Source organism: Mercenaria mercenaria, chromosome 19 (genome assembly GCF_021730395.1).
Source record: "Mercenaria mercenaria strain notata chromosome 19, MADL_Memer_1, whole genome shotgun sequence".
NCBI classification, from domain to species: domain Eukaryota; kingdom Metazoa; phylum Mollusca; class Bivalvia; order Venerida; family Veneridae; genus Mercenaria; species Mercenaria mercenaria.
This window is the reverse complement of record NC_069379.1, coordinates 44,273,826-44,301,187: the sequence shown is the minus strand read 5'-3', so window position 1 is coordinate 44,301,187 and position 27,362 is coordinate 44,273,826. Positions and strand designations below refer to the sequence as shown.

At 34.1% G+C, this 27,362-nt stretch overlaps 2 protein-coding genes across 2 annotated transcripts; both read right to left on the bottom strand.

The window, feature by feature from the left end:
* Window positions 1-892: 892 nt before the first annotated feature.
* Window positions 893-11,114, bottom strand: LOC123542666 (procathepsin L-like). Its single transcript, XM_045328614.2, has 9 exons — window positions 10,958-11,114; window positions 7,417-7,556; window positions 6,345-6,450; window positions 5,862-6,023; window positions 4,407-4,530; window positions 3,678-3,778; window positions 2,352-2,512; window positions 1,757-1,867; window positions 893-1,125 (listed from the first exon to the last, which is right to left on the bottom strand). The coding sequence occupies exons 2-9, from the start codon at window positions 7,554-7,556 to the stop codon at window positions 1,026-1,028; spliced, it is 1,005 nt and encodes a 334-aa protein (XP_045184549.2). The 5' UTR covers window positions 10,958-11,114; the 3' UTR covers window positions 893-1,025.
* Window positions 11,115-13,228: 2,114 nt separating this feature from the next.
* LOC123542903 (ficolin-3-like) lies at window positions 13,229-19,991 on the bottom strand. Its single transcript, XM_045328935.2, has 7 exons — window positions 19,876-19,991; window positions 19,153-19,218; window positions 18,428-18,557; window positions 17,024-17,157; window positions 15,374-15,470; window positions 14,589-14,753; window positions 13,229-13,512 (listed from the first exon to the last, which is right to left on the bottom strand). The coding sequence occupies exons 4-7, from the start codon at window positions 17,048-17,050 to the stop codon at window positions 13,253-13,255; spliced, it is 549 nt and encodes a 182-aa protein (XP_045184870.2). The 5' UTR covers window positions 17,051-17,157; window positions 18,428-18,557; window positions 19,153-19,218; window positions 19,876-19,991; the 3' UTR covers window positions 13,229-13,252.
* Between the last annotated feature and the right edge of the window lie 7,371 nt (window positions 19,992-27,362).

Sequence of the window (27,362 nt, the reverse complement as noted above, 5' to 3'; positions counted from 1 at the left end):
CATGACAATCACTTTCGCTTGGTCACGTGTCAAAAAGGTTGGAAATGTTTTTGATAGTCAAAATATCTCTTTCTTGGGTAATGGGATTTTATCATTGTAGACAAGAGAGAGGTATAATAAAATAGTTTGACCGTGTCCTTTCAAGACAGATAATGAAATGAGCAAGGCCTATCATGGTAACGCATCCCTAGCACTGTCTTAAGTGTAATTCTACAGTTGTAATTGAATGAACTTCATGATCCTAAAGGACCAGAAAATATATTTGCATTGAGCCCTTGTATGAAAATACTTTTTAGAGCCGCCACGCAGCACATAAAGCTGTCGTGATAGTTTATAAAATCTCTGAAAATACACTTTGGAAGCATTGAACTTGTGAGAGGATTGAGGCTCGGTTAATTAAGTCTCACAAACTGCTGCTAATGATAGAGAAATCAAAATGGCCCTTTAGGAATTATTCAATGCACCGAGGGTTTATCGCGAAGCTATTGTAACTTTATACGCATACGAGTGAGCTACTGTTTCATGCGCTGCCCTCGAATCAAGCCCTCGAGAAGATCAACTGCTTCAAATTCATAGACTACGCTCTATGCAAATTGAGAAGAAGGGTGCAATTATTAAGGTCAGAATTGCAGTACACTATGCCATCTTGCAATAGCTTATACATGTCTGTCTGAGTGTATATTTGTTTTCATATTGTAAGACCTTTTTTCCAAGAAATGAAAAGTTTCATACATGTATTTCACTCGGAGTGTCACTTTTTAATAGTAGACTGTGGGGCTTCTTAAATATTGGTTTACATAACGATATAAACACTAACAAGGGTCATAACGGCTCACGCCTAATTCCGTTTGTGTTTTTCTTTTTTGCATTTTGTAACAACAAACACTCAATACTATATTCACAATATTATCATTTTATTAACTCTAACAACAAAATTTATCACAGCATTAGGAAGTGAATGTCTTTGAATCTCATTGTTCTATTGATGATCATGTTGCGCACGATATTTACGTGCAGGTTATGATTTACACAGTGGGAAAAGAAGCCTGAGTGGCAATACCGCACATATTTTTGTCATTTCTTGCCATCATTACGTATCCTCTATCTCCCCAACTGGTTCCCCAGCTGAAATTATATATAAACATGTTATCACTGTTCTTGATATAATAAAACTAACGGTGTTGCTCATTGGAGCGGTCTTCTACGCATGTCCGGAAGTGATTATTACTTGGACAGCACGGCAAAAATACACAACTTATTGCATGTCCGCACGCATTTAGTGTATAATATGTATCATGAATATACGGACTAAAGGTTAGGGTTAGTATCACCATAGTTACAAAATCAATACATTTAAAGATACTTTTCGTTCAAATTGCTTGAATCCGGTATATACCGTAGTCTGTTATTTATACAGGCGCTTCAGGTCTGCATTGAGTCACTGTCATAAATTAAACCCACTAAATGGTGTTTATGTTTTCCAGTTAAGAAATAACTGGTATGCTTGGTTTCACCTTGTAAAACGGTACTTTATGCTAGTAACTATATTGTTATGCAGACATTGTTGTCATTATTGTAACTACAATGTATACTATGTGCTTATTACGAATCATATATTTTACTTTCAACCACGAAAAAAAAAAAGGAAACCAACAAAGTTGACTACTTTAAATAAGTGTATGTTATAATGACACCGTAAATAAAATTCAATCGGAACAGAAATCATTTCATGCAAGGAAACTAGATTAGATGGTACCTGTTTTTAACCAGCCAGTAATCCTGTCCAGACTCACTACCGTACCCTACAGCTAGAACCCCATGGTCCAGTCTTGTACTGCTGCAAGCAGGTTCCTTGTAAACACCACTCCTGTATTAAGAAATTCAAACAAGGTTCAAAGAAGGTTCACTTTTTGTGCAAACTAAGCAGGTGACCTTTTATTTTGCAAATGTTTTGATATAACTTAGACGGAAAAATCTGCTATGACCTGATTTTGAACATTGAAACAAAAGTTCCATCAACATTTTTCAAATATTTTAAAAGTTGAAAATAAAGTGCAATTTCAAAATTTACCTACATTTACAAATCTATATTGTGATTAAAGGTTTACCCAAACTGCGGGCGAATAGATGTTATGTTTCAAAAGTTCATTTACACCGAACCACTTAATACGATTAACAAATTATTGAAAAGGCAATGGTAATTCAGACATTTACTTTTGGTAACTTTAAAGATTTCTTCAACATATCAAACGTTGAGGTAGAAAAGTTGTCAAATGCAAATTGAGAATGTTGCTGATTATATCCAACATGGAATTCAGACAAAATTAACACTATTGGCTGTTAATACACACCTGTAAAGTTGGAAAGATTTGTGTCCAGCGTCAATAGCAACTGAGATTGGGCCTTCCGTAGCAACAGCTTTCTGTAAGTCTGTCTCGCTCTCGTGTTCAATGTCCATACAGCTAACTTCAGTGGCACCAACATCGTCACGCTTGAATCTACAGAATCCGTTCTATTGCCAATAGGAAAAGATATTCTCTTTAAGTGCATATTTAAAAGAACTAACCCAGACATTTTAGGCGAAAAATAATTTCTCTCAAAAATCCGTAAAGAGTGAGTATTCTGAAAGTGACGATAAAAGATTTTAGCAAGATATTCTTATGAACAACCATTCATATCTTGTGAAGAAGGTAGTAAACCTTTGCAACGCTCCTGAAAAAATGCAGTAAACGTATATTCTTACATTATTTTTCTGCATATTTACCAATATTTAACTTTTACTTTCACACAATTTATCACTTTTCTGTGTCAAATATACATTATATACATGCAAGAAACTTGGTGGAAATGAACACGTTGAAATCTGTCACTCAGACTATGGGAGTGTATTTTAAATAATCTCTAATTTTGTGGATTTGTGTTGCTGTACTCTTTTGAAATATGTTTACTTTTAATATTTTATGTGTACCTTTACTGACTGCACTATATAGGTTTAATAAATACAGTTTCATTCGGTTCTGTATTGCAACACGTATTTCTATACTTTGGTCCTTATTGCAACACGTATTTCAATACTTTGGTCCTTATTGCAACACGTATTTCTATTATTTGGTCCTTATTGCAACACGTATTTCTATACTTTGGTCCTTATTGCAACACGTATTTCTATACTTTGGTCCTTATTGCAACACGTATTTCTATACTTTGGTCCTTATTGCAACACGTATTTCTATACTTTGGTCCTTATTGCAACACGTATTTCAATACTTTGGTCCTTATTGCAACACGTATTTCTATTATTTGGTCCTTATTGCAACACGTATTTCTATACTTTGGTCCTTATTGCAACACGTATTTCAATACTTTGGTCCTTATTGCAACACGTATTTCTATACTTTGGTCCTTATTGCAACAGGTATTTCTAAAATTTGGTTCGATATATTTTCACTTTGTGGAATAGTTCATGCATAACCGAACTTAGTTAGGATTTTTCGACCATCTAGAAACAGCTTTATAACTTATACATATACATTTTTACAAGCATAATAGACCTAAAAGTTTATTTCACTTATATAATTCATGGGAAATAAGCGCGTGATTATTTATAAGGCTAGCAAGACAAAAATATTCAGTAGATCAGAAAGTGTAGGAAATTTTTAGAAGATACGTGTACTCACTCTGGGCTCATATGGGTAAGATTTTTCAGTGTCAATACCGTCATTCTTGATAACATACTCAAAAGCTTGGTCCATTAAACCTCCCTGGCAACCATGGTTACCTGTCAATAACAAAATTGAAAAAAAAAAAAATCAAATATTGCAACTTTTTTCGGAAAAACGATAAAATCTATGAAAGCGTGTTTTCCATTAGCGATAAAGGTTAATCTGAAAAAGACGAAAACTGAATTTTAGAAAAAAATCAATTTCTCTGTTTTCTGTCAAGAAAGCCTGGATTATACTTTTGAATCTTCTGAAAATGGAAATTTTACTCGAAGATACGTCATATTTTTTTTTCTAAATTAGGTAGATTTATTTTTTATAGGCAGAGTGAATTATATAATTATGCTTGCAGACATTCATTACGCAATTATTTGAATGCAATGCTGTACTGAAACCAGTTTGGAAAGAGAAACAATGAGATTCTGTTTTTCAGAAAAGTCTGTTAGATTATAGAATGGAAAAAGGGGAAACTCCCCTACACGAAAACAATAGAAAAGTTTGTAGGTCCGGTTTGATGGGACATGTTCAAATGCGGTAGTGGAAATGCATTTTACAGTCCAGGTCATACAGCCTCGGGTAAAGCAGAGCACAATGTTTGCACATATGACAGCAATTCTCAACAGACAAAATTAAAAAGAAGACACAATTATCAAAGAATGACAAGAACAATTATGCTGTACTTTTTACCTTCTTTTTGAGAACAGTCCATGAGATTTTTCTCAGAGAGAGATACGAGATTTTGTGTTTTCCTGAAATGTTGTCCTTCCAGTGATCCTGTGGTTGAGAAAGACCAGCATGATCCACATTGTCCCTAAAAGAAAAAAAGCCTCTAGATAACAATTTCTTTACCAAGTTCACCGGTATTGTTGCACTTGCAGTAACAGCTGTAATATTACCAGTCTTAAAATGCACAAAGGCGTTGCGAGCGTTGCCATGGAGTCTTATACATTACTCGGCTGTGATTTGGATTAAATCAGACAACCTCGTGGTTGTCAGTACAGAATTCAAACAATTTAATGTTATAATTATGATTATACACCTGCATCGAAAATAAATTGAATGATTTAATAAAATCAATTTGATTTTATACCTTCTAATTTTATTAAATCATTGAGTGTTATGTACAATTTTTACAATCTATACATAACAGGTAATACAACAATTGATCTTAAATTGATGACGTCATCTCCACAGGACAAATTTTTAAGCGTACCGCCTCGGCTTCCAATAAAGAAATATGTTAATGTACTATTATTTTATTGCTTATTATTCCATATATGCATTATAAAAACGTTCTGTAAGAAATATAAGACGCAAAATCGACATTCTTCATGTCGCTGCTATATTCAGTTATATTCATGCCTTGCTAGATATACAGTTGTTTGATTAAGGAGTTTATTGTTTTCTTTAGTGAAGATGAAAACAAGGAAAATTGGCGAAGGTGTTCAAGAAAAAATCTTATTGCCTATTCATGACAGCAATTTGGTCTTGACTGCGTTTAGCCTCATCAAATTATCTCAAGTTAAACACAACATACGAGGTCAAGCTTCTGCGATAATAATCATACTCAATACAGGTTTAGGAAAGAAAGAAATTTAAACATCTCTGTTGTTACTTGATGACAAGACTTTGCGTAAATATTCTATTGCCTGCTTACAAGAACTTTTAAATTAAAAAATGTATGACATTGTTTTAAGAGTATAAAACGTTCTACGAATTAATTATCTTACATCCTTGATGTTGCACAAAGTGACCTGAACGAAATAAATAAGTAAAAATATTTCTTAGGTGTTTTATCGTCGTAGTCTCCAATCGATGTTACTCATTGCAGACTTGGAGCGGTCTTCTGCGCATGCCCGAAAGTGATTATCAATTGTAGCGCACGGCAAAAATATGCATATTTTTGCATGTCCGCATGCATTTAGTGTACAATATGCATAAAATACTGACTAAAGGTTAGGGTTAGTATCACCATGGTTACAAAATATATACATTTAAGATATTTTCGTTCAAATTTAGTTAATCCGGTATGTACCGGAGTCTGTAATTTATACAGGCGCTCCAAGTCTGCATTGAGTCACAGTCGTCTCCAATTGATAATCACTTCCGGACATGCGCAGAAGACCGCTACACAGTGCCTACCTGATTTTTGATTGGTGTTACATAGCCCTTATCTCTCCAGTCAACAGAATCTGGCAGATCGGTAAGTTCAACGTTGTTAGGGGTCATGTAATGTCCACATCGTGACACGGCTGTAGCGTTGTGCTTGTAACCGTTCATTACAGCAACAAATTCTTTGATACCCTGAAATATTTAGTTTTCATCGTCTATGCTGAAATTACAAATGCTCGATTATAATAATTGCTATCTCCCTGAGATTGCTCAGTTCGTTCAGATCCTGATCAAATATTATTAAAAAGAAATCAACATTTAATTCAATATTTCAGAAAAAGGATAAAGAATTATTTGCAAACAACAGTCTACCACTTGTTAATATTAAGATCTTGAAGTACTTTTAGCAGGTATAAAAAGCGAAAACCCCTCTTCTGAATAATATTTAAATAAGTGAAAACCATCAGATAAATCATGACAGAAACGGCGTCCCATACAAATAAAAACACCTACCATATCAGCGTACTCATTCATGCCGAGCCAGAATGTGTGTACACCTCTGTCTGCCTGCAGATTGTGTGTCTGTACATACTGTAAATTGTCCTCCCACAACAGACGTCTGAAATAGACAAGAATATTTACTTGTAAAATACAATTTAAAGTCATGCCAAAGACGAGTTGTGTGTGTTTGGGGTTAGCTTATTCAAAAAAAAAAATTAGTCATATAAAAAACGATTTCAATGCCCAGCTTTATAATGTTACTTCACTGCAAAATCTTACCATAGAATCTCAACCAGTAACGTTATGCAACCAGTAACGTTATGCTTACATCAAACTGACAACACCTGGCAGTACATTCCTAACGCTGAGCGCCAAGCGGTGAAAGAACAAGTCGAAATGTAATAAGGCCTTATTGATTTCATAGTTATGCTAATTTAATGGTATAAACAACCCATCCCGATGTTATTCAGGTCTGTGTAAAGCACTATAGTAACTGTAGTCCTACATGTACTCGAAAAATGTTGGAAATGATCATACAAATAGACAAAATACAATATAACTCCTATTAACAGCAGAGGCCATTTTTCACAACCAGGTAATTCATTAATTTCCGACTAGTAGTAAATCAGCACATATGAAGCATAAAATCTCGTTTATATAGCGAATTGCAATTTAGTATATACCTACATAAATAATATCAAAAAAATACGGCATGAATTTCACAAGGAATTACGAACAAGCAGAAAAAAAATCCGTATTGAACTTTTTATATTGTATGTTGCCGGACTACTTTCATTTAGTAAGCATGACCTGGCAAAGATCTATTTTAACATCGATAGACATTTAAAATTTTGTTCGATAACAGAACAATAAACAAAAAGTGGGATTAAAGAGTCATTAAAGCAGGAGCTAGATCTGATCTGGGATTTTGTATTCGGCTCTAGTGAACTTTGTCTTGTCGGATCGCACTCGCCTTATGTAATTCGATCTGGTGAAATCTACTCGAGCCAAATACGGCGTCCCATAACAAGCTTCTGTTATAATAACTCTGTTGCATTTAAACGTTCTAGAAGAAGAGTTATACCTCAATGATTCCTCCTCTTTTGAGACATAGTTCTTCTTATGTGCCACCTTAAATGCCTCCCATTCGCTGTCAAGGGCCTTGTCAAATGGGGCTGCAAATACGGCAGCAATAACGCACACTGCAACTGTAACACGGAGCATCTGAAAGAGGAAATGTCATTAGTGTAATACGGAAAGACAATTTAACATGTAACACGGAGTGCTGAGAAACAAAGTGGGGTTCAAACGAAACAGGAAGACGTGATATTAGTACAAATGACTGAATTTATAATATTTATAGTCTGAAAAGTTTCTTGTAAAACTCGAAAACCTTAGATAAAACAAAAGTGGGATATAACAAGGAGGAAAAAAAGGAGGATGACATACTAGAAATCAGACCTGCGCATTAACACAAAGTCAGATAAACATAGCAATATACCAATATTACATTCTGATGATGATAAAAGGACAGGTTAGACTATTATATCCAACTGATTAAATTGAGTTTAACTGATTAACATAAAATCAACTTTATCTAGTTTTCGAATTTTATCAAGATATCAATATGATATTAAACCTGTCATATGATAGTCAACAAGAGACAATATTCACCTACAATAATGTCAATATCTGATAATCAAGTACATAAAAGTAAATGAGTCGTGCCATGAAAAAACAACAACATAGGTATATGATCGAATGATGATAACATTTTTACATCATATGTCTGTCATATGATTTCTATTTATATACACTATTGCAATTTATTTTAGATACAGAAATGTCCGGCTATTTCTGCCAAGCACTTTGCAAATAGACAGTTCCCTTCTTTACGAACCAAGTCTAAAGCACCCTTACACGCGAAGTAGTCTTTCTTCGGATGAACCAGCACTCGTCACTTCATATAAAAAAAAACAATAATGTAGATTGTAATGATATGAATATAAAACTGCAAAAAGTAATTTGCTTTGCTTTCATGTACCATAGGCCTAAGTTAGGCTAACCAGTGTTTCGGGATTCTGTACCAGTAAAGACCATGCAAGTAACTACAAGGGGTGGAGGACGAACTATGTCAGACACATCAAATCCTAAAGCAGAATATACGCCTCGCTCAGGGAATGAAATCACGGCTGACCTAGGGATCTATAGATCTGTCATCTCCCTGGATCTGCTATCGACCTAGTGGGCGGGCTCAGTATAATTACTCCCTATCGACCTAATGGGCGGGCTCGATATAATTAAGCTGAATTAAGATTTTATGTATAAAATTTCACATTTCACATTGCTGGTCATACAATTCAGTACTATTTAAAGGCATAGATTTTGGCAGTGGGCCAAGGGATTTATGTCTTCACCTGCACAGTTGGGGGCTAATGACCATCACAGTATTGTTCCAATAAACAAGGGTCATTGTTAGTCTACCTTACAAGTGTATCAATTAGTGAGAAGTGAAAACAATGTAATTTATTTTAAATTGATGAATAATTGATAACTTTTAAAGTTATACTAGTTTTTTGTTTTGCATTTTTATGTGAAGGAAAATATTTGTGGATCAAACACAATACTAAATAATCCGAAACTTATTTCCACAATAATGAAATAATATTTTCAGTATGTTGTCAAAAGTGACGTTTTTCGTGCTTTGCTTTGTAACTTTGAAATGCACATACTGTTTTCAATTTTAGACAAATGTTATTTACAGTGTTCCGCAAGCTTTAGATGAATGAAAGTCATATTTTTCTGAAATATCACAATTCTCCAGGCAGACTTTGAAAAAATAAAAACTTGCATATTTCTTTAAGTAAGTTTCTCATTATTTCATTATTGTGGAAATAAGTTTCTGGTTATCTTATTATTGTGTTTGATCAATAAATAGTTTTCTTTACATAGAAATGCAAAAAAAAAGAGTATAACTTTAAAAGTTATCAATTATATATCAATTTGAAATAAATTACATTGTTTCCCCTTTTCACTAATTGATACACTTGTAAGGTAGATTGACTCTCCAAGAAATATTGACCCTTGTTTATTGGAACCACACTGTGATGGTCATTAGCCCCCAACTGTGCTGGTGAAGACAGAAATCCCTTGGCCCACTGTCAAAATCTAGGCATTTAAAGGCCCTTTTTCCGAAATAAAAACAGTCTTATCATATTAAAAAAGGATTTATTAAAAAAAACCCAACTATTTCACGTTTCAAAATCGTTTCTACAAAAACTGTTCAAGCGAATTACTGTTGTAAAGGGAAAACAGAAACGCGGAAGATACTACAGAAGATATTGCGCAATAACAGACGAACAAAATGACCGTACGGTTTAACTTAGGTGTCATTAAACTAGAACAATGTCCATTGTTATCTCAACATGAAAATGAAATATAGGCCGACACGCTTTTATCAGGTTAACAATCCTTTATCAGGTACCAGGTTAGAGTGTATTTTGAATACATTTTTTTATAAATCATGCATACTTTAATTTTTGTCCAGCCCTTTTATATATTTTTCTCCTGGCATTATATTCCAAAATTAATACAAATAAAGATTAAACATATAAACAAGTTATATGTGCTACATATCACATTAATAAATAAAAAATAAGCCTTGTTAAAACGAATTTCGAGAAGTAAAACTGAATTGATAGATTTACACAATAAAATATGTTCAACCCGCCTTGAAATATACATGTCGGAACACTGGTTTTCTTAAAAAAAAGGCAAGCGAAATTTTAATAAAATAAATGAATCGACATTAATAGCGTTTAATGATATCATTTAACCATCTAAGTATTTAGTCCGCATCACTCTATATAATTATGTCTAGATTAAAAGCTAAAGATTTCCGCTTCCGGGTTTAATTTAAAAAGCCCTTTCCCGAACAATACTTGGTTCTGTAAAGAGGATTTCTATTTTAATTTCAAATTTATCAGGATTCTGACCATGTAGGTTCGTAATGCGTAAAAATAAAATTGTTTGTTTCCGGTATCCCGACCTACCCTAAATTTTTGGCCCGACCCTAAATGTTTTTTATGGCCTGGGAGAATATTTTTTCAACTTTTTAACAAAAAGTTGCTTAACTGCATATCTTTTGCTTTAAACATGTTCAGTGATGTTAGAAATCAACTGGTGCTCTAAATGCATAACCTTATTTGTATTCATTTTTTGACATGAAAATAATAATAATAAAAAAAACCCCCCCCCCCCCCCCGCAAAAAAAAATAAAATAAATAAATTTCCGACCTACCTACCCTATTTTCTTTTAGCATGTTATCGGTAACAAAAATGTTTTAGGCTTAATAGCCATCTATCAGACAATAAAAAAAGCAAAAACCATAGAAAATCTATCAGAAATGTTAGATCAGGTTACGGACCCGGTCGTTTTGTAGCTATTTCTGCTGATCCTAAAACTATTACTATTAAATACGGTCCGACAAACAATTTTAACCATTTTCCATTAACATCAATACAAAGATAAAATACATCTGAATAAAACTATATTTACCCTGCATACGTATTAAATATTACCCTGCATACGTATGTAAATATAGACTAACAAGAAGAAAAATTACCTTTGGTTTAATGAGCTGTACTTCCGAAGTGAAGATTTCACAAATCTAAGGCCTTTATATGCTAATTAAGATTTAAATGTTCACATGACACCTTTGTGACCGGACAATAAAATGTTACAAACACGTGACGGTCATATGACTTAGATTGTTACATATGGAACAAGAGCCTATCACATCACATGGGGTTAATCTCTATATTTGAGAAAGTAGGACACGCATATCAAAGGCATCGATAGTTATCAAAGCTATCACGATTATTAAGTACAACTGTAAAACCATAATTTTTTGTGAGCACGAGAATCCCTTTAAGTGGCATATTTCGTTTGAATATGAAAGTTGGAATATAGAATTAAACAAACTGAAAATTCATTCGTCACGATTAAACGATTAAATTTCGTTGATTAATTTGCAATAAGGAAAAATTAGTCCATCTGTGATATCAATGATATTAAAGTACTTGCTTTTGTGTCGTATTCTGTCTGATTTTAATAAATAACTGCTTTTTATTATCATTGATTATGCAAAACTCTCCGAATAAACGCTGTACGTGTCGCAGGTAATAATTTATAAATACTTGAACATTTAAACTTAGATATTTTAACTAAGAAACTCCCTATTATCATACACAAGTTATCAACATATAAATGCTTATGAATGTGTACTGTTGTGTGTATTAAATTTGTTTAAATATTTCAAATTGCAGAAATCGTGTTTATATATCTTCGTAATTATAAGGTAATTGTAAAGTTAATAGGCGGATGACTTTCCGGCCGATATCCTTTCCGAACCTGCAACATAATAAAACGTATTAACGTATGATGGCCCTTTTATGCGTTCGTAGAATCAACTTTTATTACACGAAGTTCATTTTGAAACTACTTCTGAAAATTTCTAGGTCTGCAGCTCTCAAAATCGGAACTATCTTACATCCGAGGCATATACTGATACTTTCAGACAACACCAAAAAGGTCCTTTTGAGTTCCAAACATTTTAATGTGCCCATGCTTCGGTTACGGACCCCTGTGGGATTTGTGTTTATTCCGAGTTCAAATATGTTTTCGTAGATGAAAAGCTGTCGTGCTAAAGCCCAGCTACTTTTAAATCGTTAGAATTGACTACCCATTAACAAAAAAAAAAGAGTCCACAAGCATTCATTTTGACGGGTGACCCATGCGCGTGACCCCTGACTATCGACCAATGCAAAGGCGAGGTTAGCATAGTGCACTTTTACTAAATAGCTGAAGGTCGAGTGGCGTCAACATACATATGGCTGGCGATATTGCATAAAAATGTACTCGGTGTCCTAAGGATATTAAACAAGTAATAGAAATATTTACCGGTGTTATCTCAAGGGCTTCAAACATTTAAACATCATTTAATACTCAATAAATAAAATAAGAACGTAAATATATCCAAATGAGGTGATTATTATTTTCAAATTAGTACATAAGTAAACAAGGGAAAAAAAATAAGCAGTAAAAGTGTCCGAAAACAGTTCATGAAATTTTACTATACTTGTACATGAAATATGGCTCAAGGTTAACATGGCTTACATAATGTTAAATGTAGAGATAATATATCAAAATGATGATAAGTTAAGAGGTGGGGTAAACTAATTTTGGTAAAACTAAATTTAAACTGTAAACCGGACCTAAAGATATGACATCGGATGTTTGAAAAAAAAAGCAAGTGTTAAGTATTTTGTATGAGCAAATATAAAATATCATCTATGCTCATTATTTAAAAAGAATTTCTTTTTACCTTTCAATGAATCATTTACATACGTTAAACATTTGTTTATACTATAGGTCACTTTTACAAAAGATTTTACAAAGTCATTACCTTTTATGTCGATGGCCACCAATTCTAATTTCCCACGGACAAAATTTGTTAAAAACGCCTAGTACCTCTACAAAGACTTTGAACTTAAAAATGGTACTTAATGATAGCCCATACCTACCATATACCAACCAACAATTTTCACTATTCTAGTCTCATCAATTTTGTAAATATTGCTTTTCAAATAATAATTAAGTTTCCCATGGGAAAATTCCCGAACGATTCCAAAGTATCATTTTATATTTTTCATTGGTGTCAAAATAGAAAATGGATAGGGGTCTGGATCAATTTTCTTCAAAGACAAAAACGGTAAACTACAAGGCACAAACAACATAGCTAGTTTAATAAACTAATACGGAACTGATATTCAATAGCTTTACATGATACATAATTATATTTTTTTATTTTTTTTTCTACTTTGTAACACAAAAAGAACAACATTTTTTCATTTTACTTTTATTTCCGCCTCATCATCATCTTGACAGACTTTAAAGATCTGTAATCAAAGAAACTCTTGTAACGTATAGCCTTCTCATTCCAGGTCCCGGGTGCTATGTACGGCCCATTTAGGTTGGCATAGTAACAGCTGTCATACCACCAGGCACCGTGGTACTTCACTGCGCAGTTACCACCGAATCCATCAACATCATGGTCGTAAGTTGAAAACGGATGACCACTGTGGTATGGACCAACACTTTCACTTAAGTACTTAGAAACTGGTAAAACAAAACATACAATTTATACGGGGGCATAATAAAACTGCGAGAGCAACATATATTTCTAATAAAAAAATTGAGTTTTCAACGTTTATACAGTATTCCTTTTCTTGATCTTAAACATTCACAGATATTACATAGCCAAGCATCAGCTTAACCCTTAATCTTCTAAACTTCTATAAATGAACTTGTCCGTCTTCCAGTTTAGACAGAAACATTAACTGTTTAAAAGGGTGTGTCCCAAATTATACTGGCTGAATGGTGAACAGTGTAGATGATGATCAGACTGCACGGATGAGATTAATCTATTTACCGGTATTAGGGTTTTACGGCACACCAACAAAGTATAGGTTATACGGCGCCAAACAGGACTACAAATTTTGGTTTCACATCTAATTTACATCGAAATAAAAACATGAGGTATGGAATCAAAATGCACGGATGAGAGGCTGATCATAAAAGGCAGAATCAATGGTGACCAGCATGGTAAGGGTTAAACAATACTGATAGCCTCTTATAAGCTATCTAGGGTACAGAAACTACATCGGAGTCAATATTACGGAAACAAGTTATCGAAGCTGTATTTCAATGATGCTTTTCTGCAAAGACTAATTGAGCCGCGCCATAAGAAAACCAACATAGTGGGTTTGCGACCAGCATGGATCCAGACCAGCCTGCGCATCCTAACTGTTTCTCTAATAGCTATAGGCTTTGAAAGCGAACAGCATGGATCCTGACCAGACTGCGTGGATGCGCAGGCTGGTCTGGATCCATGCTGGTCGCAAACCCACTATGTTGGTTTTCTCATGCCGCGCCTCAATTTATAATATTTATAAATATGAATTATATGTAAAAATGTTTAATCATTATATCCCTATTTACAAATTTACGGTAACAAGGAACCATGCTATAGTATAAGAGCTATTAAACCTAAGAAGGATGGCTGTTATATGTGATACACAATTAGAATGTATATATTTTTAAGTACGATACACAACAACAACAAGAAAATCTACGCAAGTTATATCTTTTTTTTTATTTGTGCGATAACTTACTGCATCATCATGCACACTTACTTCGAGATGAAGCTATTGTTGATCCAAGGCGAAGTGTATACGCTGTCCTGGGAGAGAGATGAAAGTTCTGAAACGTTTCGTATCCTTTTGACCCATTTGCTGCCTCTAGGTCAATACGTAAATCCGTTTGTCCCTGACTGGCCATCTCATAAATATCTCTCAAACCTGTGCTTAAAATAATTAACTTAGTGACAGAAATAACGGATGCAATTACATAAATTGAAATGACAACAGATTCGCATGATATACACATAAAAATCGTACCGAAGATTTATTGTTTGTTTCCCTGTGTGTCCGGCCGTTTTAAGAAGTATCTCAGTTTCGTTTTTGGTCAGTTTATCTATACATTCTTCCCGTCTTCCCGGATTCCCTTTACGTTATAACCTGTCCCCTCCCCCCGCCCCACCTCCGAAATTACCTGCCAACATTCTCACACAAAATTCAAAGGTTACGTATATGACAAATAACCTTCAAAAACAATGCCTTTAGTAAGTCTTCCTTAAAAACCAACGCATCGTCTAGAATTCGAACATAAAAACGTCTGATTGAAAATCTTTGCTTAAAGATATATGTAAACCTGTTTAATAAACTGCAGATATACGTTAGCCGCAAGAAGAAAAAACATTATGAAGGCTAGCGTAAATCATTACAAATTGACAGTCAGAATCGAAACTAAATGTCCTTCTTTAGTTATAATGTTTTTGACCACTTTTCTTTTACCAACAACTGAATATAATGTAATGTCGTTTTCAAATATTATATGAATGCACAGTACTGTAACTTACCCAGCCAATACTCCGTACTCAAGTCTCCAAAGCCTTGCTCGTATTCGGAAAAGTTTCTGTAAAAATCGACTGATCCGTCAAAACGATACTGAAATACCTGTAACGGAATATGATTTAAGAACTATGATTCGTTATTAACTTAAATTTCTATAATGAACTTGTCCATTATCTGTTAAAAGGGTGCTTACTAAAAAGATGCATGTAGAATCTTATTTTAGTCTGCTCGCAGACTTTCTGCAAAATCTATTTACTGATTTGTTTGTTTGGGGTTAAACGCCGTTTTTCTTAGTTACAGCGGACAGTTAACGTAACCAGTGTTCCTGGATTCTGTTCCAGGATTCTGTTCTTCGCAAGTAACTGTCAACTTCCCCACATCAATCTGAGGTGGAGGACGAATGGTCTTTTATCAAATCGTCACGGAGAACACTTATGAATAATTATTCAGTACATTTTGAAGGGGCCTCCGTGGCCGAGTGGTTAAGGTCGCTGACTTCAAATCGATGTGGGTTCGAGCCTCACTCGGGGCGTTGAATTCTTCATGTGAGGAAGCCATCCAGCTGGCTTACGGAAGGTCGGTGGTTCTACCCAGGTGCCCGCTCGTGACGAAATAATGCACGGAGGGGCACCTGGGGTCTTCCTCCACCATTAAAGCTGGAAAGTCGCCATATGTCCTATCATGTGTCGGTGCGACGTTAAATCCAACAAAACAAAACAAACATCAGTACATTTTGAATGTTTGATGTATTTCTCACTTCCATGAAACTTAGTTTTTGTTTAATGTGGTTGTCTGATTAAGGTCTGTGTTCGAGTCTCTGTAATTAATAAAATAAGGAAGCTTGTCCTAGTAATATACCGATATGTCATACTAATAATGGCCGGACCCGTTTCATAAATATCCATCAGTTTCATCCTTAGTTCTGTCCTAAGTATGGACCTTTAAACACATTTATTTCTTCGGATATAACTTGTATCTTTTAAAAGGTATCCTTAGTTAGATTTTAAGCAAAATCTATCTTGTTCTTGTTTAGTTTATAATCTTGGAATAGCCGAATGGTTGAAATGAATTTACTTTAAACGTTTAGTCTGTTGGCGGCAACTGATTCTGAATAATAAATAGTACTGCCCAAATTAAATGATGGACCAATCCATTATAGAAATTTAGCAGGGTAAAGGTTAAAAAATTTTCATGAAACACCTTACACCTTACGTAAAACTTTGTCTTATTATAAGTAAACTTCGTGAAATGAGCACCAGAGCAACATGATGTCTTCATCCATACGCCACATACTATCTGATGTGAAAATAAGAACTAAGCTCTGTCGTAGTGACTTGATACAAACTACAAAGGCAACACTACGTATGTACAGTCCAGAAGCCTCCTTGGCCAAGTGGTTAAGGTCGTTATATTTAAATCACTTGCCCCTCATCGATGTGGGTTCGAGCTGAGCTTCACTCGGGGCGTTGAAATATTCATGTGAGGAAGCCATCCAGCTGGCTTACGGAAGGTCGATGGCTCTACGTAGTTGCCCGCCCGTGACGAAAAAATGCATGGTGGGGCATCTGGAGTCTCCATTCAACACCAAATCTGGAACGTCGCCATATGGCCTATAATTGTGCCAAATTAAACCAAACTAAACAAAACAAACATACCGTCCATCCGCCCTGATCGGTGTCCATATCACAATATACATTTATTGCTCTCCTTGACTGCCACAAATTGACGCTATATATACCACTTTTAGAGGTAGGATGATCTTTGTGGATATCTTTACAGTCAGTGAAAACTGAAATGTTAAGTTACAAGATTGTGTTAAAATAGTTGATCTGAGTTGAAAAGAGTCAAACATTTTTCCAACTGATACTTGATAGTATCTGGATTATCTGGACATTATCAAAATATGTCGCAGAAGACTAAAAGTCTCTCCGAAGTGTGTTTCAGTTATCTCTTAACGTAAATCTTAACGTAACGTAAATCTTAACATAATGTTAATATTAACGTAACATTAACCTTAACGTAGATCTTGACGTAAATCTTAACGTAACTTAAATCCTAACGTAGATCTTAACATAAATTTTTATGAAAAGTAAATCCTAACGTAGATTAACGTAAATATTTACGTAACGTAAATCTTAACGTAGATCTTAACGTAACGTAAGACGTAAATCTTTACGTAACGCAAATCCTAACGTAGATCTTAACGTAAATCTTAACGGTCATCATGCAACTGTATATTTTGTTCATTGAAAGTGATATTTGATACTGTAACAGAACAACAGCGGTGAATATTAGTAAAGAAATAAAACATGTCTGAATCACGAATTGAACCCGGGGCATTCAAAACTATCCAAACACCTTGACCAATTTTAAATGGAAAAATATTGATAACTAATTCTCATGTGCTTTCATAACATGTAATATGTTAGTAACTACGTTTCAAAGCATTCCAAAGAAGCATAGCAATAGTTTCCTGAGCCTAAAAATCATCTGAAAAAAGTCTTCTCCTCGGCTAAAGCTAGACTTGTTTCATGTTGCATCAACTGCTCCGTTTGCTATTTCAGTTTTTGTGATAAAAACTATGTTAATGGACAGAGGGTGCTGAAATAGCGTCAGAAAAATACGCATAAACATGGTATTTACCAATTGCCGTTACTTGTTCAATACCTGAAGCAGATGAAAGTTCAGCGCAGATTTCCCTGTAGAACAGATCACCCCTAACACAGCCAGGGAGCTATACAATGTATATAGCAAAGTAGGCTGGTAATAGAAACAAAAGTGAAAAGATACTGGTTGCTCACAAAAATCCAACAACAAGTACAATGCAAAAGTGGGTTAGGAGTTGAGAAAGTTGCGGGGTGCTGGATGAAAGCAAGGATGAATATTCAACATGGAAAGTCAAGCTAAAAAAAAGCACTCTTCTGTCCGCAAACAGGCTAAATCATACCGTGGCTGCAACATTTTTCATCTAAGTCATGAAAGGCGGCCTGTGGTTTCCCACTTTTTGTATTCGTATACCACAACTCAACGGTAACGGAAACACAATGTAACCAACTCACTATCAGTATGTCCACACAAGTTCCTGTTACAAAGGTTGGTAGAGCAGCATTGATGGCAATCGTGAGTCTGCCTTACTGAAATAGATCTACCCACTATAGTGCTTGGGATACTGCCTTGATTTCCGCAATTCTGTAACAAGAGTACGATGACTGAGTAATATATAATTTTTGTAATGTTTAATATAATAATATTATAATATAATAAACAACAATATCATATAAGAAAGAGCGCATGCAAATTTTGAAGCAGCTCTTTCGCTGATGTTTGTGTATCGTGTTTGAAAGAAACCAGTCTCAATTTTGCGAATACTCTCTGTATAATTCTATTTCGTACTGTCGAAGGAGTAAATGTATACATTGATTACTATAAGTAATGCGCAAAAATACTTTTGTGCTAAATTTAAGGCTTTTACTCGATTCTGTATTCCTGCTGTGATTCACAAACAACTGTACATAAATAATTATAATATTTAAAAGTTTTGTTCCAGTTTTAAATAAATTGCTTTGAAGTAAGAGTATATTAAAGTACAAAAATATTTTGACTAGCATGTAAAAGTGAAACTTCTATTTTCATATGCATATCTAGAACTGCATCACAGTTATGCATACAAAATAGGATTCGATAGTCTGTGATACAAAATGCAATAATTATAATAAAATTTAAATATTTGAAATTTGCATTATTTTCTATCGAAAATGCTTGCAAATTCAAAATTTAAATTTACCCGAATATTGACACATCCGAGATCATATACGTATTGTCCCGTATTTATTCTATTATTGTAGCACACCTGAAAATGCATGTTTTTCTAGTATTGGAATCTTAAGGATATGAAACCAAGCAAAACTCTACCCATTTGTTGAGATAGTTTCATAAACTTTGACGTAAGCGCTTCAACTTCCTTTTATCAGTAATAAAATTATCTACAAAATGAATTTCCTTTCTGGACAGTTTCAACAAATTTCTCTTCGATTTCAGATAAAATGCCACGTTTTTCCCACATTTATGTATAGATCAAGTGTTCTTGCTATTGAAACAATTTCAAGTTTAAATCGGCGTTAAAGGGACATGATTCAAGATGTATAACACAATATTTTACTTTCCAATATTTGAAACTGAGTCATTGTCAATATAATAAATAAATATAACTAATCAGTTTTTCAAAAAGCTCTACGTGCAAGTTTTAGTAAATAACTGGCTAAATGCATTTGAGACATTTTATAACAATTTACATTTTTACACATAAATAAATAAAAGCTGCTTACAGCTCACTGAATCGTTTATAACTAATAACAACTGAAATCACAGTACACAATTGTGAAAGCTGAAAACGTGGCCTGGCTTTAAATGGATATGATCATATTGTTCCATGTGGAATGTTAAAATCAAAGTCTTAGACAAGTAGCCTATAAGAAAGCATAGACGCTTTACTATCTAATGCAAGTACCTGTCCACTTTGACATGTTATTCTAGATTTGCACGTGCTGATATCAGCCACACCCGTGCAGCAAAAGCATTCAAGTGACACTGGAAAGATAAAACATAGGTAGACAATTTAAGACAAGACATTTAACTAAAATGAAATGTGTTCCGGTGCTGGAAAAGTTCAACATAAAATACAGGATGTTTTAATTGTATTTATAACTATACGATAATATCTACCACCATGTTAACACTCGATCCACTATTATCTCGTGCAGCGGAACCTCGTGCGAAAATGTAAGAAATGCTGTTAACGAGTGATAAGAGTTTCATCTTGCATAAGAAAAGAGAACAGTAATTACACTGTTATTGTCATGCATTGAAGAACTATAGGGCATTACATTGCTCACTTTAGATGTCTTTCAGTAGAGAAAGGTGATTCACCATTTTTGGTAATAGAGTTTTAGCATATTGGTTGAATTACTCGCTTGTCTCCAATCTGTATCAGTATAATGTCTATCGGGTATCACGCGACATGTCAGCCAATGAGGCAGCACTGTTAAAATGGGTTTCATACATGACAAACATTTTTGAATATGGGAAGAACGTGTGGTAACACGCTTGACTGTCAATTCAGAGGTCAGGGTTCGAATCCAGGTCCAAGTACTGACAATTTCTGAGATGCTCTTCAGTGTCTTCCACCTAACCAAGAGGCCTGTACTGGTTCTTAACGTCCAGGAAAGACGGTTTCGCGTGTATCGGTGCAATACACCGGACACGTTAAAGAACAAGGCTGTCTATTCGAAAAGAGCTAGGCTAAGTTAGCCGGACAGGCCTTATCTAAAATGATTTCTCTCTATCTGTTCTGGGGGCTTTATCTCACTCTGTCGCTCTGGTCAGATCACCCTGTGTCTGTACTAGTTGAGGACGAATTTCGCGTCCTGTGTAGCTAAAATGCTTTTGAACGTGTTTATCATGAAAAGGGCGCTATATAAATCTAGTATGGTAATAATAATAATAATAATAATAATAACGTAATGTTTCCATTGTTCTATTCATGATCTTAAAATACAGATACTTTGAATAAAGTGACTCCGAACTACTCTTAGGTAGAGATCGGGGTCGTTAGCTAGTGGAATCTACCCCATTTGCTGTTTTTTTCTTTTCGAGACTTTATATCCGTTTTACTGCAATATGCAAATTGACAAAAGGATTTTATGTACAGGAAATTGAAAAAAAAAAAAAATAAAAGAAAGACGCGATTTGAAATTTATATGCGTTAGATAAAGGCAAGTCATAATGTTCTTTTTGTAAATAAACACCATATTGAAGGTAATGGTACCAGCACTTATATTGTTGCCAGAAAAGTAAATAAATATTCCATAAGATACTTGAAAAATACTTCCTATGATATTTTTGACACGGAAACATTTGGGTAGCATGTGAGAAGTGAAACTAACCGACTTAATAAATGCAAAATGCTAGCTTTATCTTACCAGACGTTCCTGCGGTGAGCAGAAGACATGTCAACACATGCATGTAATCTGTGGGAATTGAAAATTATCATCATTTTGTTGAAACAATTCAATGATATAATCTGGATCGAAGGGTTAGTAATAATTTTCTTCTGAAAGAAAGTTGATATTTAAATACTATGAAATTAACCAAAGAATTTACTGAGTTCTTTTCTCATTCGGTATGTATAAAATTCTCCAAAATACCAATAGACTGAATGAAAGCAACATATATTTGTTAAAAGAATGTATTAATAAAAAAGAAAATTCGTAATTGTTTTAAAATATTTCCCTGTAAAAAGTAACTTGAATGTTTCTCAATGGGAGATAGAATGGCCTTGTCTGTTTTCAACATTTACATTACGTTTTGATCTTTTGATCACTTATATTTGGTTTTAGATTAATATGTTCCGGAAGTGATTAATCAGCTGATTAATCTTTGGCTTTTAGGAAGTAGACCATTGCACCCGCAATTACTAAGTCTGTTGAGATCAAATAATCTGTAATAATGTTTTTTTTTCTTCCTACGGACACTGGTATTTTCTCAGAAAACCATTTCCTGTTTAGGTTCATCTCAGTGATAAGAGATATAATTGTAAAATATTCAAGAAAGTTCTATTAAAGAGGATTTTATAGTAGAGATATTTTGAAGGACTCTTACGACTGATACCAGTCTAGCAATTACAGTGTGAAATCGTATTCTTGTTAGGGCGTAAGGAACCATTCTTCGGAGTCAAATGTAGCTCTACGCACACATCGTTTCCCGAAAAACAACAACAGAGAATGCCCGCACACATCGTTTCCCGAAAAACAACAACAGAGAATGCCCGCACACATCGTTTTCCGCAAAACAACAACAGAGAATGCCCGCACACATCGTTTCCCGCAAAACAACAACAGAGAATGCCCGTACACATCGTTTCCCGCAAAACAACAACAGAGAATGCCCGCATACATCGTTTCCCGCAAAACAACAACAGAGAATGCCCGTACACATCGTTTCCCGCAAAACAACAACATAGAATCCCGACATCGTTTAGGGAGAGTATTTTCCAATTGTTATCACAAGTTCACTGTTATTTAGTGTGGTGAAACTCGGCAATGTCTATGAACACTTTTTTTTCTTATTATCCTAATATTGAATACATGTAACTTCTTTTCATGTAAAATTCTGGCAAACTCAAACTTAATTTAGACATACAGTCTTGCAAATATCTTCAATAAAATTAATGTAATGACAGTGATCGTCTTATAATCAGAAGTTTGACCCAAAATCTAACATTAGTTCACTATAAAAGGAAGAAAGATTAATAAAGTGACGAACTTACCTGTCTTTATATTCCACAACATGGTTTTGGCAAAATAAAGTAGTTTTATTCACTTAGATTTATGTGTCTTAATTTCAGACATAAAACTTGTTTTGATTATGTATATTTCATCTGAAGTACAAAACAATAGTGCTGTAAATAGTGTATAGTTTGAACAATTTGATGTCGTTATTCGTGTTGAAAACGCTATTGTAAAGTTCATTTTTTTTGTTCTCTGTTTGCAGATGTAAAGTTAAATGCAAGCGAAGTGCTTATTTTCTAACAGTGTCTCCCCTTTTTTTGAAACCTTTGCCTTGTTAACATTTAGTTCCAATATCTTCCAATACCAGCTTTCGGCTCAATTATCGTCAACTTCGAATTGGCTCCTGGTAAAATTCGTATTTTTGACTCTACGTTCTCGCTTCTCATGGACATGCATTCTAAATATAATTGTAGGTTCCATGTGTCCTGCGATAAGAATACATCTACAGGTGTCTCTATGTAATATTTTCTTACTTAAAACATGTTTGAATGCTGTGTTCTGCTCTACCCAGGGCTATAGAGCGCGGACGTAATTTCCACTACAGTCCACTACAAAGCTTAATCAAACCGAGCCTGCAACATTTTAGTTTATGTGGCGTTGGGAGATTCGTGGTTTTCAACTGTTTCATTTCTAACTATTAGAGTACTGCCTTCTTAGTCAACGCTGTAAACAAAACTAAACCAACGCTTAACTTATTCAGTCTACATCAATGCCAGGTCAATTAATGTGCCATATAGTTCTCTGGCGACATCTACGATAAACATCAAACCAATTTCTGACTTTAAGAGTTCATCGAGCTATTTTAAGATACTGAATATTATTAAATTGCAATTTTCTCTGTCTTATCTTAATCATTATGATGTCATGGAACATTCGCCAATATGAAGCTTTTGGAAACAGGAAAATCCACAATATAAAGTCCATTAATTTGTTTTTCATCAGTACTGCTTTTAAACTAATAATTAGATCTTTAGAAATATAGGGTCGTAGGTTGAGGACACGGCCACTTAAAACTGTAATAACTTGTTTTTAATACACTGTGTATTGCTGAGGTAAACAATCGTGATACCTGTCTAGCAAGCTGCGACTATTCATTATGTCTTGTCAAGAGAGATCTATACCGTTAACAGTTATGTTATAAATTCAGTTACGCATGTGTGTTCCTATAGGCTTTGAAATATTTAACAATTCCTTTATAATTGGAAATTCTATAGAAAGAAGGGGTGAGGTCACTGGCACCAGACCAGAAAGAAAATGTCTCTGTACATGTTATACCTTACCCCTAGGTATTCTATACGAACCATGGTCAAGAACGGGAAAGTACACTGACCCATTTCAATCGTACATTTCTCACCCAAAAGACGAATTTCGGTGAATGGGTACTCGGCATACTAAACAAGCGGTAATTTATCTTCCATCGTGCACCAGTCACTCTTCCATCGTGCACCAGTCACATTGTCTCAATATTTCACATTGCAGAGATACTCCACATATATTATGCTTTCGTCAACGTTACAGGAAATACTTGCGTGAACTTCCCTAATGAACATCCGGTCTAGAAGTCACAGTGTGCACATGTTAGGCGAAATGTAAACAAACAAAAAATGAATGCAAAATATTCATAGTTTTATAACAAATATGATTTTGAATTTAAAGCCATATATTGGTAAACATCTATACCGTTTATTAAATTCATATTGCACATTTTTTTATGCATATACACATTGTAGCGTACACGTGTATATAAACGACAGATGTCATACATTTTCACATCAACCAATCAGAATGATTTTGTAATCTAGACCGGAACTTCACTAGGGAATTTCAACCAAGCTTTTTTGTATAACGTTGAAGAAAGGATAAATTGTGCGTTGTTTCTTTGAATAAGAAATATTGAAGAAACATGACCAAAACACAATGGAAGATAAATTACAACTTGTTCAATATACATAGTACATATTTACCGAACTGCGGGTTTTAGGTATGAAATGCGCGATTGAAATGGGTTAGTATATTTTCCCGTCAATGACCATGGTTCTTATAGAATACCTAGGGGTAGGGTATAACATGTAGAGGCATTTCCTTTCTGGTCTGGTGCCAGTAGTCTAAGATTAGTTCATCATGAAATTGCCTCAAAATGTAGGCTTTGAAATATTCAATAATTCTGTCTTAAGGAGGTAGGTTACCTTTATATTTGTAGATCAGCTCACGCGGAAAACCCACTTTCCGTTTTTCCTCGAAGGAAAAATCTTGCATAGCGAGGAATTTCTCCGAGTACTGCCTAATTCTGACTCGGAGTACCGACTGTTATAGTTTTATTACTTTAGCGGAATTTCGTCGAGGCACTCCGAGAAATTACTTGACGGAACTCCGAGTCAAAATATACAGGTAACACTTTAATGATTTCCGGTATTTTATGGCCACTCCGCGCGACTCCGAGTCTGTAATAAACAATAAATCGGCCATTTCGAGTGCCGCGAGATGATTTGACGAAACTTCGAGGCAGTATTTCCTTACTTACGGATTGTTTTTACATTTATTAGTTTTTGTTTTTTGTTTTGTTTATTTGAATGTATGAAACTGTTGTGAATTTTGATATTGAAATAGTTTCTGACCATGCTAATTTAGATTAAGAAGTATATTTATTTATAATAAACCAAATTATTAATCATACGAAATTAAACGAACTTTGAAATCACCACCGTTAAAGGAAAGTGATTTGTTAAAGTTTGATATTTAAATCTGACTTTAGGAATTAAATTTAGGAAAAAAGTCGTGAAATTATTTATAATTTATGCACTAAATTAAAAATAATTTATAACTAGATAAACTTTAAAATAACACCCGCTAAAATAAATTGTTTAGTATGATATTGAAATACATGCGAATTAGATTAAGAAGTAAATTTATGTAGAACGGAATAAATTATCAATCATATATAATAAACAAATTTCCAAATGAGCGCCGTTAAAGGAAAGTGCTTTGTTGTATGATGGTATAGAAATAATTTCTGACTTTGCAAATTTAATTTAGAAAAAAAGTCATAAAAATGCACTAAATTATGAATACTTTATAACTAGATAAACTTTAAAATTACGCCCGCTAGAAAAGTAAATTAAAAGTAAACAGAATTTCAAATAACTGCCGTTAAAGAATAGTGATTTGTTAAATATAATATTGAAATAGTTTCTTACAGTGCAAATTAAATTTAGAAATAAATTCATGTAAAATGGACTAAATTAGAAACTATATGATACTAGATAAACGTTAAGATAATGGCCGTGAAAGAAAAGTGACTTATTAATTAATGAAAATTATAGGAGAAATTATTAATTTTCATCATGAAAGTGGTCTTTCTTTTATTCATTTGGAAGGAATTATAAATAGGATAAAAATACTACTGCCGTATCCATTTAAAAAGTAATAAAATATCAAAAGTAAACAGAAAAATTTGGTTGATCTTAAAGTAAGATAAAAATACTTCAGTATTATATTTTATTTACAATTCAGTATTATTTTTATTTACAATTCAGTATTATTTTTATTTACAAATATCGTGTTATTTCGCGTATCATTATGTAAAATATAACCACCCTGCTCTGAGTAATCTGATATCTGTCCTCGAAGTTACTCGAAGGCTCATTTAAATTTGTACAGGTAATTAATTATTCGTCTCGGAGTCACTCGAAAGAATTATGTCAAGTGACTCGGAAACAAAAGAAACCAATATACAAATGTAGATGTGTATTCCGCTAATTGGATTTCATCTCGAGTCACTTCAAGGACTTCCTTCGAGTGACTTCGCATAAATCCTCGGAGTCAGATAGCGAAATTCCTTGACGGAAAATGGCTGACTCGAAGAAACTTCGAGTCGGAGCCTTGGTACTCGTTTTGGCCATCCTCCGAGGATCGAGTAGAATGGGTTTTCCGCGTGAGCTGATCTGTGTATGTGCGCATGTCCAACCGGAAGCTAACGTGACGATTTACGACGACGTTTACGACAAGCTAAATGTGTTTGTATATTCATTCTTCTGAAAACAAATCATAGACCTGTCTTCGATCTGACGCTTTATGGTTTAATAATGCAGAAATAATGAATAAATTGCCACAGAAACGCTTCAAAACAATGTTGCCTTAAAATGACGTCATTGACGTCATGACGTTTCGTGTCAGTTACCGCGCAAAATTAATAGCTTTTATCTTGAAAGTACGTAATTCTGTGCATTTTTCTTCATTCAAACTATTTTCAAATAACCATTATTTGCTGAAATATTTTTTATGAGTCTTTTGCTCTGAATAATAATCAATATTTTGCTTCTTTTATGTAGTTATATTGAAATGTTATACGGAATGTAAGAAAATGGATGATGGTAACCAATGTATGAAAATGGATGATGGTAACCAATGTTATTTGGAATATAGTTGGGTTAGAGGTTACTTGTTACGGCCATTTTCAAATAAAAAATCTAGCAGTTTGATTTGTAATACCTATTTTTCAGGTTCCGTTGATAATTTGTTACTTATATTCTAAAACTAAGATCTAAAATTGTTCAAATTTCAGTAGAAAATTGTTGTTTCTTGAATGGTATTGATGTTATTATGGAAACGAAGCCCGTGACCTATGTATCTAAATGTAAAATTCAAAAGC